The sequence below is a fragment of the Narcine bancroftii genome, chromosome 6 (genome assembly GCF_036971445.1).
Source record: "Narcine bancroftii isolate sNarBan1 chromosome 6, sNarBan1.hap1, whole genome shotgun sequence".
Lineage (NCBI taxonomy): Eukaryota > Metazoa > Chordata > Chondrichthyes > Torpediniformes > Narcinidae > Narcine > Narcine bancroftii.
This window is the reverse complement of record NC_091474.1, coordinates 30488437-30504655: the sequence shown is the minus strand read 5'-3', so window position 1 is coordinate 30504655 and position 16219 is coordinate 30488437. Positions and strand designations below refer to the sequence as shown.

General features: G+C 40.5%; 2 protein-coding genes across 4 annotated transcripts in view; one reads left to right on the top strand and one right to left on the bottom strand.

The window, feature by feature from the left end:
• The window catches only part of LOC138735920 (short transient receptor potential channel 4-associated protein-like), an 86905-nt gene extending 77054 nt beyond the window's left edge, over positions 1-9851 (top strand). For 2 of the 3 annotated variants that reach the window (XM_069884585.1, XM_069884586.1), the window contains exon 19: positions 4330-9851. In XM_069884585.1, the coding sequence (XP_069740686.1) occupies positions 4330-4467 (138 nt within the window). In that variant the 3' untranslated portion in view covers positions 4468-9851. Of the gene's footprint in view, positions 1-1942; positions 4288-4329 lie in introns of those variants that run through there. The other variant, XM_069884587.1, reaches the window with a different exon arrangement.
• A 3038-nt stretch (positions 9852-12889) lies between these two features.
• The window catches only part of LOC138735917 (myosin-7-like), a 98702-nt gene continuing 95372 nt past the window's right edge, over positions 12890-16219 (bottom strand). The window contains exons 39-42 of the mRNA XM_069884583.1: positions 15928-16032; positions 13726-13821; positions 13514-13642; positions 12890-12995 (exon numbers count right to left, since the gene is read on the bottom strand). Coding sequence (XP_069740684.1) covers positions 12984-12995; positions 13514-13642; positions 13726-13821; positions 15928-16032 — 342 coding nt within the window. The 3' untranslated portion in view covers positions 12890-12983. The remainder of the gene's footprint in view (positions 12996-13513; positions 13643-13725; positions 13822-15927; positions 16033-16219) is intronic.

Sequence of the window (16219 nt, the reverse complement as noted above, 5' to 3'; positions counted from 1 at the left end):
CTGAATTCTTGTTAAATGCTAATTAGTGACTGCTTCCACTATTCTTTCTGGCAGTATTTTCCAGCTCTTGCTCTCTAGGTGAAAAATGTCCCATCTCCTTTAAACCTCCTATCACTGGCCCTAAATCTATAGTTTATTCTCCTCTTATATGGGGAAATTTATTGCAGTCCACTCTCTCAATGCTCTTCACAAGTAGATAGTTTCATCATGTCCTCCTCTGCTCTAGGAAAAACGGACGCCACTCCATTTATTGAAACGCTCCATTCCAGGCCACACCCTTATGAATCTCCCCTGCTACCTCTCCAGCGGTTTTTCATCCTTGCCATAGTGCAGTGATCAGAGCTGCACTCAGTGCTTCAGCTGACGTGTGGACAATATTTTATAAAGCTGGAGCGTGCACTCCCTGTTTGTGTTCACTGCTCTAACTAATGAAGACCATGTCTCATGTACCGCCTTGACCACGTGAGCTGCCTGTGTTGCCACCTTCAAGGAATTTTGGACTTGTACACAAGGTCTCTGTTCCTCAATGCACCATCAAACCCTACCATTCACTGTGGATATCTTAACCTCATTAGTCTTCCCAAAATGCATCACCACACATTCATCTGAATTAAATGCCATCTCTCATTTCATCAGCACTTGGATATCACCCCTGTTGCCAAAATTACCCTCTGCATCATCAAAAACTCCTACTGCTCACATCCAAGTCATTCACATTTACTTAATCATCTCCCTCAGAATATTTTTCCATGACCTCCCTACTACCCACTAGGCTGTAATTGCCTGTTTTTTCCCTAGTGCTCTTCTTGAAAGTGGTGGGGGTGAGGGGTGTTCATGTTTGCTCTCTCCAGTCATCTGGTACCACATTATGGGCAGAAGAATTATTCATCTCAGCCATAGAACACTATGGCACAGAAACAGGCCTTTTGGCCCTTCTAGTCCGTGCCAAACTAATATTCAGCCAAGTCCCAGTGACCTGCCACAGGCCAGTTCACTCTATACCACCACACCTTCTCCCCTCCCCCCCCCCCCCCCCCCCAAATCCATGTAGCCTGTTCAAATATTTCTCATGTCAAAATTGAACCTGCATTCACCACTTCAGTGGCAATTCATTCCACGCCCACCACTCTGTATTAAGAAGACCCCTCCCCCACCAATGTTCCCTTTAAACATTTTGCCATTCACACATTTCCTTTTGTTCTTGGTTCATTAACTTCAGTAGAAAAAGCTTGTTTGCATTTACTCTGTCCATCATTAACCTGTTGAACCTTTCCCTGTAGCTCAGTTCTTCAAGTCTCAGCAACATCCTTGTAAATCTCTGCTCTTTTTCCAATTTCATTGCTATATTTCCTGTAATTAGGTGACCAAAACTGCCTACAATACTCCAAATTTGCCTAACCAATATTTTGTACAATTTCACCACAACATCCCAAGTCCTGTACTTAATACTTTGATTTATGATGCCAAAAACTCTCTTTACAACCCAATCAACCAATAATACCATTTTCAGGGCATTGTGTATTTGTATTCTCTGTTCTACTGCAATCCTCAGTGCCTTGTTGCTTAATATTTATATGCTACCTTGTCCTTCCAAAGTGCAACACCTTACCCTTGTCTGCATTAAATTCCATCTGCAATTTTGCAGCCCATTTTTCCAGCCGCTCTACATCCCTCTGCAAGCTTTGAAAACCTTCTTCACTGTCCACTACACCTCCAATCTTTGTTTTATCTGCAAACTTGCTGATCTAATTTACCACATTATCATCCAGATCATTAGTATAGATCAGGGGTTCCCAATCTGGGGTACATGTACCCCCAGTGGTACATTTGCGCTTTTCAGGGGGTACATTGGGTCTGAGAGAATAACCACTACTGTACAATACATGGTGTTGTAATCTGCAGTCAGATTGCACAATGTCGTGTTTTTTTTTATCCTTTATAGGGAACCTATAAAAATGCCCAAGGGGTACAGAGGAACAAAAAGATTCGGAACCCCTGGTGTAGATGACAAACATAAATGGATCCAGCACCGATCCTCAAGCCTCCAGTCAGAGAAGAAATCATCCACCACCACTCTCTGCCTTCTCCCATAAACCCAATATCTTGTCCAATTTACTACTTTACCATGAACACCGAGTGACTGAACCTTCCTGACTAACCTCCCATGCAGACCTTGTCAAAGACCTTAAGATCCACGTAGACAACATTTGTGGCCTTCCATTAACTTTCCTCATAACCTCCTAGAAAAGCTCGAGGATTGATTGAATATGATGTATCACACACAAAGTCATATTGCCTATCCTGAATCAGTCCCTGCTATCCAAATACTTGTATATCCAATCTCTTAGAACATCTTCTAATAACTTGTGCACTACTGATGTCAAGATCACCAACCTATAATTTCCCAGATTATTTTTGGACCCTTTTTTTTAAACAATGGAACATCATGAGCTCCCCTCCAATCATCTGGCTCTCCCCCTTGGCTAAGGACATGTTGAATATAAATGCCAGGCCCCCTGCAATATCTACACTAGATGGCTGGATTCTTTCTCTTGTTATTGTGCCTTTGTATACTTGTAGAATTCTTTCGGATTTTCCAGTGATATTTCAAGACATCTGTTCTCATTTTTTATGCTATTGATTGACAAGATACAGAAATCCAAGTTCTCTATACTTGCAAAAGCTTATTTTCTTTTTCTCTATCCTACATTCACAAAATCAATAGTTTGGGAGGAAATTATCATAACTTGTAATTAGTGAACTTGTGTACCTTCTGGGATTGTCATACAAAGGGTGGCATATTGCTTCAGGTCCAGGTATCTGGGTTCATTTCTGAGCTTCAGTGCTTTCTGTGTGGAGTTTGGATGTCTCTGTGACTGAATAGGTTTCTTTTGAGTCCTCCCACATCCCAAAAATGTTCCGATTAGTAGGTTATTTGCCCACTGTAAATCATCCTAAAATCTAGACAAATAGTTGAATTTGGGTAGTGGATGGGAGTTGATGGGAATGTGTGGAGAATAAAGTGAGTTTGAATAGAATTAGTGTAAAAACAAAACACGCTTGAAATTGGCATGTACTCAGAGAGCTAATGGCCTGTTTCCACGCTGTGTCTCTGAACATCTTGACTTCATTTGACTGATCGTTAATTGGCTCTTCATTATTTTTGAGGTGGTAGCATGTACATGTGTCTGTTCAGACATGATTTTCAAGACCTCAGTGGTTAAATAATTTGTTGATCCTTGCTGTCTGAATTTGCAGCTTTTATTGTATCACAGCAAGCCTTTCATCTTAACCCAGCAGATCAATCCCATTCCCCTTTCCTACTGCATTGTCCCTGCATCTTATTCTCAGCCATATAATCCTTCCATCCTGCTTTGTTTCCTTTGCCTTTTGAAGTAGCCATTTAACCAATCCAGATCTTTGGGGATGAGAGAGGACCCCAATGCACCTGGGGAAAACTGGCATGGTCGCAGAGAACGTGCAAACTCCACACAGACAGGTCCCAATGTCAGTGGAGCAGTGCTGTTGTTTTGTTGAAGATGATCTTAAAACTCTTTCTTCTTTGCCTTCTTCATATTTCTTTATTCCCCATCCTTCACCCAGCTCTCGTGTCAATGCAGTTTATTCTTCAATCCTAAAGTCTCTTGGCATATTTAAAAACAAAATGCTGCTTGTATTCTCTATTCTTAAATCTCTTCAATTTAATTTACACCTTGCTTTAGACACTGATTCAAAAGATAGACAAATCAGAATTTTTATGCTGTACCTGTTGAACATTGTGGAAATGAGTTAATTAAGGCTTTCAAAAGAGAATTGGTTTGGGAGTTGAGAGAAAAGGCTGTGAGAACAGTGGGGAAGGGACTGGCAAATGCTTCAAGAAAGAGTACGGGTAGGTGCCCAAGGGGTACAAACCAGAGGACATGGGTTAAGGGTGAAAGGAGAAAAGTTTAGGGGGAACATGAGGGGGAGCTCCTTCACACAGAGTGGTGAGAGTGTGGAACAAGCTGCCAGCTGAAGTGGTGATTGCGGGCTCATTTTTAATATTTAAGAAAAATTTGGACCAAAGGTATGGAGGGCTTTAAACTAGGTGTAGGTCAGTGGGACTAGGGAGAATAACAGTTTGCCATAGACTTGATGGGCCAGTTTTCTGTGCTGTAATATTCTGTGGTTCTAAAGAGTGCTCAGTTAATCTGTCTTTTAGTTTCTGGGATCTGCTCAACACTAATTGCTGCTTTTTTGAACCAAAGGACTTTCAAATGTTGAGTTTCTGTGTAAGTGTCTTAATGATTTTTTTTTGGACTTTTGACCATCATCCTTTTTGTTCCACAGAGCTCCTGCATTAATTTCAGTTACTGGAAAGAGACAGTTTCACTGCTGCTTTGCCCGGATACAGCAGCCCCTTGTGCAATCATTAGCTATGTCGATAAAGCTTATATGAGCGTTGATAAAGACTTCAGTGAAGAATAAGATTCACCTTTTAGACCAACTGGACTGATGCTTTGTACAGCTGTGATTCAGCCTAAACACATGGAACTCAGGCTCCGGCCTCTGTTTGTTCACAGCAAGGCTACAAGTTGTGGAAGAGCTGGTTGGTGATTGGTGCAAATGCTTTTATTTTAACCATGGACCGATGCCTTTTTGTCTTTGATAACTATCCTCTGGGCTTCTGAACATGTATGTTACTGACTGGGTTGTTTATGGGAAGGTGAGATTCGTCTCCATTGAGAGAACAAGAATTGAAGCTGCCTGCGAACCAGCACTGTCTGGGGCAAAATGTACAAAGGAGGGGGAACACTTTTAAAATCAATTTCTGTTAATTCTCATTCTGATTTGATATTTTATACATCTTTTAAGTTTGTGTCAATTGACATCTTCCTGGAGATGTGAATCTCATGTGAGAGTTTAAAGTATCGGTAGTTGTATTTCATTTAGGGAAACATTTTAACTGCTTCGTTAAGACTGAGTTGATGTGAGTCGGGTTTGAAGTACAGTATGTTTCTTCTGGAGTATTTGAATCTTTCCTGTGCATCTTATTAAATTTACATAGTTTATAATTTATACAGTGAACTAATTACACCCAGATTTTGGCATTTAATCTATTGAATGCCCTTAGCTTTTTTGAAAGCAAGTCTGGGTAGTTTAGTTTTCTGAAAGTAATATGAACAGAACCTTTATAGTTTTCCTATCTATTTGTTTCTCTTGTAAATTTCATTCCCTTAGCTGGTGATTCCTTACTGGGCTCAACTCCATGGGTGCTGGTCACCCTTGGGTGTTTTGCCCATGCTTGAAATTTGAAAATAATTTTCATCAGTCAATTGAACTATCATTGCAAACAACAAAGTCAACCAAAGTTCTGTTGAACTTCAAGCTAGAAGCATTAGATATTGATCAGGGCTCGTTACGCCATTTCCTCTCTTCCTATTCACAGTGCTAGAGCCGCTCTGGCAATGATCAACTAACAATCTGTGTGGTTCAGCTAATCTTTTGATAAATTTCATGAGCTAAGAGTTATCGTCATTTGGGTTTTTCATGGAATGTTGATTTGTACAAACATACTGTGTAAACCCACCATGTCATTGTATGTTTAAAATAATGACAAACAGGCCTGAGTTTGTGAAGTTTGTAACAGCAACCACTGGGTTGAAAAGTTGACCATGACATTAAACAAAATTCAGTGTCAAGATTTTAATCAAGTGCATTAGATGCAAATTGTTTATTATTCATAGACAGTAAAAGCCCCTGGTATCCAGCACCTATGAGAATTGTAGATACTGGGATAAGTGAATTTTCTGGATGCTTGAGATTGGCGAACTAACGACGAGGCGTGCCAATTTTAAGCTTCCATATTTTTTACCTATTTGTTTTCCGCAAAATTTTTGCCAGTTGCTTGAGGCTGCCAGTTACTTGATTTCCATATAACAGGGCTTTTACTGTACTTTGAAAGAAGAAATTATTTCCAAATTTTTTTGGTCCTGTAGAGCATTAAGATCTACACAAAAAAGAAGGAAATTCTGGTGGTGCAGATCTGTCAATTGTGATAGAACTGTGCGCTTGGATAAATAAAAACCATCCACAATACAAGGATGTGCCATGTTTTGTTCTGGCTTTTCTGATTGCCCCTTTTGCATTGATTTCATTTCCCCAGTGCACCTAAACATAGGACTGATGCTGCTTAGGTAATCTCGTCTCTTTCCTGGGCCATACTGCAAATCTTTTTGAAATACCTTGCCTTGTAATAAGCCTACATGCTGCCTGATGTACTAGTGAGCTAGTTAATCTGCTTTGTGTATTCTACAGTTTTAGAATCCCAAACCAGTCCTGTATTGTAATATTTTACTGAGCTGATCTGGACACAATCTGATTTAAAAACAAAACACTGGGCAGTATCTGTGGAACATGAAAGTTACCCCTTCAACTCAAAATCCTTTCCTCAGTAATGCAAAGGAAGGAAAACGAGTAGCTTTTAATTTCCACAAAAGGTGAGAGAGGTATTTGTCGAAGGGACTGTGTAACGATGTCTTAAAAGTTCTGAGGGAGTCTATCCAATTACTTCACAGGATTCAAATGTCAATTTAACCAAGGTAGTTCTTGTATTGGGAAGGACAAAAGGAATATTGGTGATTTATGCAGTATCTTTCAATATAGTTAATATAGAATCCTTGAAATTTCTCAGCTGGTTTAGGATTCCTTGAAGTACAGCAGAAGCACATCTTGGTGTGTTCAAAATCCAGGATTAGATGAATACTTGATACTTCTGCAAAGGGACAGTAGTTGCAGAATAGCCTATACACAATGGGGAGAGATTGGCATCAGGTTTATTTCATTCTGTAATGAGAGGTTGAAATTTGCAACCAATGGACAAGGTTAGCGTAGTTTCAATAACTAGATAAGTTGTCTCCATAGATCAAGCAGCTAATTGTCAGTGAGATGTTTTAATCATTTGAAGAACAAATAATACTCTTAATGGGAAATTATCCTTCCAAAGCACCTGGTCTTGCGACCTGAGCCTGTCACTTTTGGGCTCGATGAAGTTATGTAACACCAACAGATCAGGAGCAAAGCTAACTGTGTGGATTTTACAATAAGTTTGTTTTTGACCATTGAAAATGGCCTGCTTGGATAATGCATTCCAATCAAGCAGAGAAGAATTTAGTCTGCATCTCACTGAAACCCCTCCCCTAATCTAAAGGATATTTTGTAGTTATTGTTTTGACTTGAATTAGTTTGCATTCTTGCTGAAATCTTAGCTCGTTTCCTTTTACAAAACGGATAATTATGGGACATATTATCAAGCAGAAATGATGAATGGTAGCTGGTATGAATTGCTGCCTCTTTGCTTGGATCTGAAAGGAGAAAGATATTGTGTTTCTCATTGTTTAGCTAGCTAACCTAAGCCTTAGTCGTATGTTGCCAAATTGGTCTCTGCTGCCTTTAAAGCAATTGCCATGTCCTTAATCTCACAAATCTGAAATTTCAGTTTAAGTTCCTTTCTTCATAGATCCAAAGTAGATGATCAAAGTATCTTTACACTAGAATTTACTATTGAAGGACATTCTATTATCATACAGTATTGAGTTCTTATCGATCAAAACAAAAGGAGGGTTAGAAAATGAACAACATTTATTTGGGGTAATTTTTGAAATTGCATGTAGATTTAGACCATAAGATATAAGAGCAGAAGTAGGCCATTCAACCCATAAAGTCTGCTCTGCCACTCCATCATGAGCTGATCCATTCTCCCACTCCCCTGCTGCCTTCTCATAGCATTTGATACCCTGACTATTCAGAAACCTATCAAACTCTGTCTTAAAATCACCCAACGACTTGGCTTCCACACCCACCCATGATACCAAATTCTAGGGGTTCACCACTCTGGCTAAAGAAATTTCTCTGCATTTCTGTTTTAAATGAGCGCCCTTCAATCCTGAGGTTGTTCCCTCTTGCCCATGGAAACAACTTTGCTACAGCTACTCTATCCAGCCCTTTCAACATTCAAAATGTTTCAATAAGGTTCCCCTTTATTCTAATGAACTCCAAAAGAGTACAGTCCAAGAACTGTCAAATGTTTCTTGTGCTAATTCCTTCATTCCAGGAATCACTCTTGTGAATCTTCCCTGAGCCCTCTCCAATGCCAGCACAACCTTTCTTAAATAAGGATCCCAACATTCAACCCTGAACTCCAAGTGAGGCCTCACCAGTGCCTTGTAAAACCTCATATCACGTCCCTGCTCTTGTATCCTATCCTCTAGAAATGAATGCCAGCATTGCATTCGCCTTCTTCAACACTGTATCCTATACAAGGATTCTCTTGCACCTCCAAATTTTGAATTTTCTCCCCAGCCAAAAAATAGTCTGCCCTTTTATTCCTTCTCCCAAAGTCCACGACCATACCACTTTCTAACATTATATTTCATTTGCCACTTCTTTGTCCATTCTCCTAATCTATCCAAGTCTCTGCAGCCTCTCTGTCTCCTCCTTTCTTTCTACCAGCCCCTCCACCTATCTTTGTATCATCTGCAAATTTGGCTTCAAAGCCATTTATTCTACAATTCAAATTAGTTTTGTTTTAATGTAAAAATGAGTGCCCCTCCACTGACCCCTCCTTTCATTTCAAACTAATAGCAGAAAGCAAATGGCTATTATTGATTTATCATTGGAATAGAGTTTATATAACCTTCAATTGGGATTAACACTGGCCTTTTGATCCATAATTATAGGCTACTAAATGATTTAAAAACTGACAAAATTCAATACATAATATTCTCTATCAGTGGCAGTAGTTTAGATGGTAATATGGATAAGAGGAACAAGTTGAGCAGCCCAGTGGAGCTGTTGCCTCAGCCTCATTGATTCTGATTCAGTTCTGGCCTCTGGCATTGTTAGTGTGGAGTTTGCATGTTCTTCCTTTGACTGCATGGGATCTCCTGGATTCCTCCCACATCCCAAATCTATGTGGGCTGGTGAGTTAATTAGCCACTGTAAATTACCCTTTGCTTTCCAGGTTAAGTGATGGAAATGTGGGGAGAATAAAAATGGGATGAATTCAAGATGTGTGTAAATGGGCGCTGAAAGGGTGTGCACTGAGTGGGTCTTAATTTCACTTTAAACCACCCAGTTCTGGTTTTAAGTTTTTTTAAATCCTTTTATTTAAGTCTCTATTACTGGGAAAAAAATCTCTGCCCTATCTGTTTCTTAATAAAATCCCAGAAATTTCTTTCAAACTGTCTGTTGACCACAGGAACACAAACAATTTGAGAAAAGTAATTTTGCCTTCAGTATATCCGTTTGATGCAATAAATTAGTACAATTATTTGGTGCTTCATTTTAAATTAACTATGGTTCTATAAAAATGTTGCAAAAAAATTGATAGACAAACAAAACCTTGAAGATGAATGGTCAAAAACCAGTTACTTTCTGACTTCTTGCCTTGAAATTGGGTTTCCTTGTGCATGAATATATTTGTATGCTGCACTTTATTGATGTTCCATCTCTCTGGTCCAGTGATGAGCATTTCGATGGATCTTAAATTTAACAAAATCGGCAGTAAACAGTTGTGTAGATTATCAATCTGTGCTAGATGAAACACCCAACTGAAAGATCCACCCTGATTCTGGAGGTTTCCTCCAAAGTAGGTAACATTTCAAAGACTAAGTAGATCTACTTGCTCTAAAAAGTTCTACATGGAGTTGACGATCCATGACCTGTTACTGGGCTCGGAATGTATTGACTGTTAATTGCAGCCTTCTTCCAGAATGCACTTCTGCATCCCAATTGAAAAACATTTTGTTTTTAACAATGTTCATTTAATCTAACTTGTACTTGGCAATAAAAATGCTACTGATTACCCTTCACCATTGTGTATTTAGATGTATTCCCATCTATAGTTATGAAAGAGATGGAGCCTGAAAAATTGTTTCCACTGGTAGATAAGATGAGAACAAGGGGTCGTAACCTCAAGTTTCAAGGGATTAGGTTTAGGATAGGGATGAGGAGGAACTAGTTTATCACAGAGAATGGCAAATCTGTAAAATTCTCTGCCCAGGGAGGCTACCCATTGAATATGTTTTAAATGCAGACTCATAGATTTTTTACAAAGTGCGAGAATTAAGGGTTATGGAGAACAGGCAAGTGGAGCTGAGTCCATGGCCATTTCAGCCACGATCTTAAAATGGCGTAGCAGGCTTGACTGGACAAATGGCTGGCTCCTATTTCTTGTATACTACAACTTCTGGCTCTTCGCTCACTTCTGTGCTTGAGCTGAGACAGACAACATTTGATTGTGGAGTCTTTCCTTGTGCCATAGAAGTGCCTGTCTGTAATCCTCAACCCCAAATCCTCTACCATGACTGCTCTCCTGGTTATTTCATTCCCCCTGCTGTGCAACTGATGTCATAAACTGGCCTGAAACCTTGGTCATTGTGCTTGGATATTCAGTAGATAAGTGAAGAAACGATAAAATCATTTTTGAAAATGTAATATGGCTATGTATGCATTGCATTAGATGGCAGAAAGCCCCATTTCTGGCTGCAGTGCTTCCATTTGGTTAGGCTGGTGGATGTGAAAAGGTTCTGAAACTTGCTTGAGTACATGCTTCTGAACAGTTCCGCTGACCTGTCAGAGATCTTCAGTTGATCAGTTTGAATAATAGTTTCAGACACGGCACAGTCTGGGACTGGTGGTCAGTCTATTTGCTTTGAGGACAGTAGAAGGGAAGCACTTGCGGTTAAGGAGCTGGTGTATGAGGAGGGGTCCGGGTAACTGGCTCATTGAGTTCTCTTTCAGCGCAGGTAGAACCTGTTCAAAAGGTTTGGGTTGCACCTAAACTGGAGAAGAACCAATATTTTTACAGGGTGGTTTGCTTGAGCTAATTGGGAGGGTTTAAACAAGTCTGGCAGGGGAATGGGATCCAGAACAGAAGGTCAAAAGGGAAATTATAGAAAGAGGGAAGTGAAGAAAATGCTGAGGTCTTGACGATGACCTTTGCAAAAGAATGGAGAGTGGTTCAAGAAGGGGTGTTTTTTTTAAATTCAGGATTATAGATCAGTAAACCTCACATCAGTAGTAAGGAAAGTTTGGGGGAGGATTTATGCCTATTTGGAAAGTCATGGTCAGATTATTGTCAATCGCCATAACTTTGTGAGGGGCAGGTCATGTCTTCCCAATATGAGTTTTTGAGTAGGTGATAGTGGTTGATGAGAGAGAGGACAGTAGGTATTGCCAACATTTGACAAAGTTCTTCATGGTAGACTTATTCAGAAGATGCAAGAGCAGGAGTGCCTGTCTGAGAATCTTAAGTCCCTATTGTGCCTCCACCACCACCCCTGAACATGCATTCCAGGCACCCTCACAAAAAAAATTGGCCCCTGATATTTCCCCTCTCCTTATACAGATGTCCTCTGGTATTTGTGACTGAGGCCTTGAGAAAAAGGTGTTGACTGTCTACCTCATCTATGCCTCTCAGAATCTTGTAGATCTCTCACCTCTCATCCTCCTTCAGTCCAAAGCAAATAGCCCTAGATCTGTTAACCTTGCATCACATATTCTCCAATCCTGGAAACATCCTGGTAAATCTCCTTTGAGATGACCAGAACTGAATACAATATTCTAAGTGTGGTGTAATCAGGGTTTTGTGGTCCTGCATGACTCTTGAACTTAATTCCACGACTAATGAAAGTCTGCATTGCCATAAGCCTTCTTAACCACCCTATCGACATGTGTGGCAACTTTAAGGGATCTATGGATTTGGACCCCAAGGACCTCTACTCTCCACACTGTTAACAATCTTGCCATTAACCATGTACTCTGCCTTCAAGTTTGACCTACCAAAATGTTAGGTGAGACAAGAACTAAAGAGTGAAAGGTGAAATGTTTGAAGGGAACACGAGGGGGGAGCTTCTTCATGCAGACTGTGATAAGAGTGTGGAACAAACTGCTGCTATAGTGGTGAATTGGCTCAATTTTGACTTTTAAGGAAATTTTGGATAGGTATGTGTATGGGAGGGTTATGGAGGTCCATGGTCCAGGTGCAGGTCATTGGGACTAAGCAGAATAATAGTTGTGCTTAGATGTGCTGTAGTGTTCTATCTCCCAATGGAAACTGATCAAAGTGTTCAGAGCCTGGGTTCCACAGGAAGTTATCAGATTAGTTGAGATTGGCTTGATGATAAGAGACAGAATGTGAAGGTTTTGATGATTAGAAGCCTGTGACCAATGGTCTACCATAGTAATCATTGCTGGGGCACTTTGTGTAAACTAATTATTTTCATGAATAATAATGGGTATGATTAACAACTGTACAGATTACTTGAAAATAGTAGTGGTGTTGACTGTACTCCCCTTCAGGTTCAGTCTTCCAAAATGCATCACCTCACTTTTATCCAGATTGAACTCCATCTGCTACTTCTGCTCAGATCTACATCCTGTGGTAACGTAAAAATTACCAGACTAACCACAACCCCTCCAACATTTGTGTCATCCATTGACCCATCCCTGCACTACTTTGTCCAGGTCATTTACTTTTTTTTTTAAAAATCATAAAAGAGCAGGGGTCCCAGAACAGATTCCTGTGGAACTCCACTGGTCACTGACCCCCCCAGGCAGAATACGTCCCAGCTATTACTACCCTCTGCTTTCTGCAGGCAAGCCAATTCTGAATCCACTCATCCAATATTCCATAGATCCATGACTTTCTGATTGAGTCTATCATGGATAACATTAAATCCATATTGACTACTTCATCAATTTTTTTTTGTTACTTCCTGAAAAAATTCAATTAGGCTCATGAAGTATGAACTGCCTCTGACTATCCCAGAAAAGACTATGCTTATCTAATACAGCAAATCACATTTGAAGGCCTACCGTTAGAAAGAAACAGTTTCAAAAGAGGGAATTAAATCAGAATTTGCTTTATTCACACAGGATTTGGTGCACTAAAACTACAGAGAAACAAAAAGCAGAGCTGGATGATCCATGAAGTCTTATCTTCACTCTTCGTGCTAAATGGGATTGGGAGAGAGGAGAAACACATTAGAAAGCACTAATTTCTAATCCGGAGGTCTGTGCGAGTTTTCTCCAGTTTCCTCCCACCCTCCAATTGATTCGTTCAATTGATGTATTTATAGGCAGCACACAGATCATGGACCAGAAGGGCCTGTTATTTTTTTTTAAATCAAAAATTTAAATGGAGCAACCATCCCATCTTTACCACTCACTGTGGTGAACCCTCTACATCTTGAACTTCAATGATACCGCTATCAACCTCTTCTTGTTTCAATGTTCTTAAACAGTGCTTTGCTTAGATATAAAAGGCTCTGGATCAACTGCTGGGCAATGGATTAATGCACAATGGTGCCCACTGGTTGGCCGAAAAGCCAGTTTCCATGCTGTACCATTGGGTCTGCTCTATATTTGTGAATTGCAGAAACACTGATCCAGATACACTGAATCTTTTGACCACACTAGATGAATTTGTGATGCTACAATTCCAAGATTAGCAGCCTGTTCTCTTTCATACCTTAATGTCTCTGGTTTTGACTCTCAGCTTGTTGACCTGGGACTCTGCAATCTCAGCACGTTCCTCAGCATCGTCCAGTTCACGCTGCAGTGACCTGAACTTGGCAATGTTGGTGCTCGCGTTTCCCTCCTGCAATGAAATCATCGTCTTGTTATCTGGATGCCTGAAAAGTGGATGAATGACACAGACTTGCAGCATGCAAATAAACTCACAGCTTCTTCAGCCTGGCGCTTGTAGCTCTTGACTTTCAGTTGTAGCTTATCAATGAGGTCTTGCATACAAACGATGTTCTTTCTGTCCTCTTCACCCTGCAAAAAACATCGATAGATTACAATCAAATCTGCAGCTCCATGGGAGACTTGGCTGACGCAAGGACAGGATCGGCCAGTGCAGGTACTGGGGTTTAGATGTTTTAAAAGGTATGGGAAGTAGCATTACTGGTCAGGAACAGTACTACAGCTGCAGAAAGGACACTATGGAGGGATTAGCCACCAAGTTGGTGCGGATGGAACTCAGAAGTGGGAAGGGAGTCATCACTGTATTGAGAGCAGCCTTTTGGCCCCAAAATAACTCTCAGGACACTGAGGAACAGATAAGCAGGCAGATTTTGGAATGGTGCAGAAATAAGAGTGGTTGTTATGTGACGCTTCAACTTCCAAAATATTGACTGGCGCGTCCTGACTAAGAGAGATGGATGAGACAGAATTTGTTAGATTTGTACAAGAAGAATTCCTGACACAGTATGTGGACCGGCCAACGAGAGGAGAGGCTGTATTGGGTAATGAACCTGGTCAGGTGACAGTCCTCTCAGTGAGGAATAATTTCAGTGATAGTGAGCACATCTCTGTTTTAGCATAACTATGGACAAGGATAAAAGGAGACAAAATGAAGAGGAGGAGGGATGGATCAGTAAATTTGGGGGAGTTGTGGATGGTGTTGAAGGTTACAAGAGGATATAGCCAGGATGCAGAGTTGGGCAGAAAAGTGACAGATGGAGTTCAATCCAGATAAGTGCGATGTGATGAATTTTGGAAGAACCAACCAGAAGGCTTATAGGGTTAATAGTTGGTTACTTCAGAGTGTGCATGAACAGAGGGACCATGAGGTTGAAATCCATACTTCCCTCAAGATTGATAGGATAGTTAAGAAGGCCTATGGGATGCTGGGCTTCATTAATGGGGGGATTGAGTTCAGGAGTAGAAAGGTCATATTGGCAACTCTACAACTCTCTGGTAAGACCTCACTTGGAGTGTTGTGTTCAGTTCTGGTCCCTCATTATAGGAATGATGTGGAAGCTATGTAGAGGGTGCAGAGGAGATTTACCAGGATGTTGCCTTGTTTGAAAAACAAGTCTTAAGAGGCAACATTAGTAGAACTAGGACTTTTCTCTTTGGATGAGAGCAATCTACAAGATTGAGAGCCATAGATAGGGTAGACAGCCAGCATCTGTTTCCCAGGGCAGGAACAGCAAACACCAGAGGACATATAATATGTACAAAGTTAAGGGAGGAAGTTTAGGGGAGACATTAAGGGCTACTTTTTTTTTACTACACTGAGTTGTGAGTGCCTGGAATGCCTTGCCGGGGATGGTGGTGGAGGCTGAAAGATTAGGGGCATTTAAGATGCTCTTAGACAGGCACTGGATGGAAGAAAAATAGAAGGTAACAGGGAAAGGAGAGTTAAGTACTTTTAAAATGGAATATATGGGTTGGCACACCATCGATGGCTGAAGGGCCTGTTCTGTGCAGTAGTGTTCCATGTTTTAAAATGGAAAAGTGTTTAATTGGGGAAGGGCTAATTACGATTGGGATGAGGCAGAAAGTAGGGAGAATAAATTGGGGGAACAAATTATCACACGAGAAAACATATAAGTAACATGGAAGATGTTTAGGGACCAGTTGTACTCTGTTCTAGATAGGTTTGTCTCGATGAGACAGGAAAGAGAACTCTGGTGGACAAAACAGGTGAGGCAGATTGTTAAGAAGAAGAATTAAGCGTACGTTAGATTTAGAAAGCAAAACCCTGAAGTGTTCATGAAAATTATATGGTAGTCAGGAAGAAAGTTAAGGAAGGACTTGGTGGTTCTTGAAGGGGGCATGAGAAAGCCTTGGCAAGTAAGATTAAAGAACAGCCCAAATGGCCACCTGCCTTTATTTTGCTCACACCTTGATGAAGGGCTCAAATCCAAAACATTGGTTATATATCTATCTTTGCTATATAAAGAACACTGTTTGGCCTGCTGAGTTCTCCCATCACTGTGTTTCTACTTTAGATAAATATATATATTTGGGCCACAGACCTAACCTTCACTGAATACTAATTCAGCCAATCTGGTTCTTGTGTTATTCCAGTTCCATGGGATAGGTGAGCTGAATGATTCTGCATTATTCAATAGATTTCATGAGCTGTTGTACCTGGTAGGTCAACTCCTTGATCCTCCGTTCATACTTCCGCAAGCCTTTCAACGATTCTGCGTTCTTCCTCTGTTCAGACTCCAGTTCAGACTCCAGTTCCCTCACCTGATCCATAAAGGAAATTAATAATGAGTCAGGTTTCAGTAAAATAGCTGTGCTCAAAACAGGAGTTTTAATCATCCTAAAGAATTGATTTTAAAATGTTTCTTTAATGTTTATCTTAAACAAGTTGCATTCATTTTTCTTAACATAAAAGGGTGAGTGGATACATTGAACGGTTTCCATCTTGGGC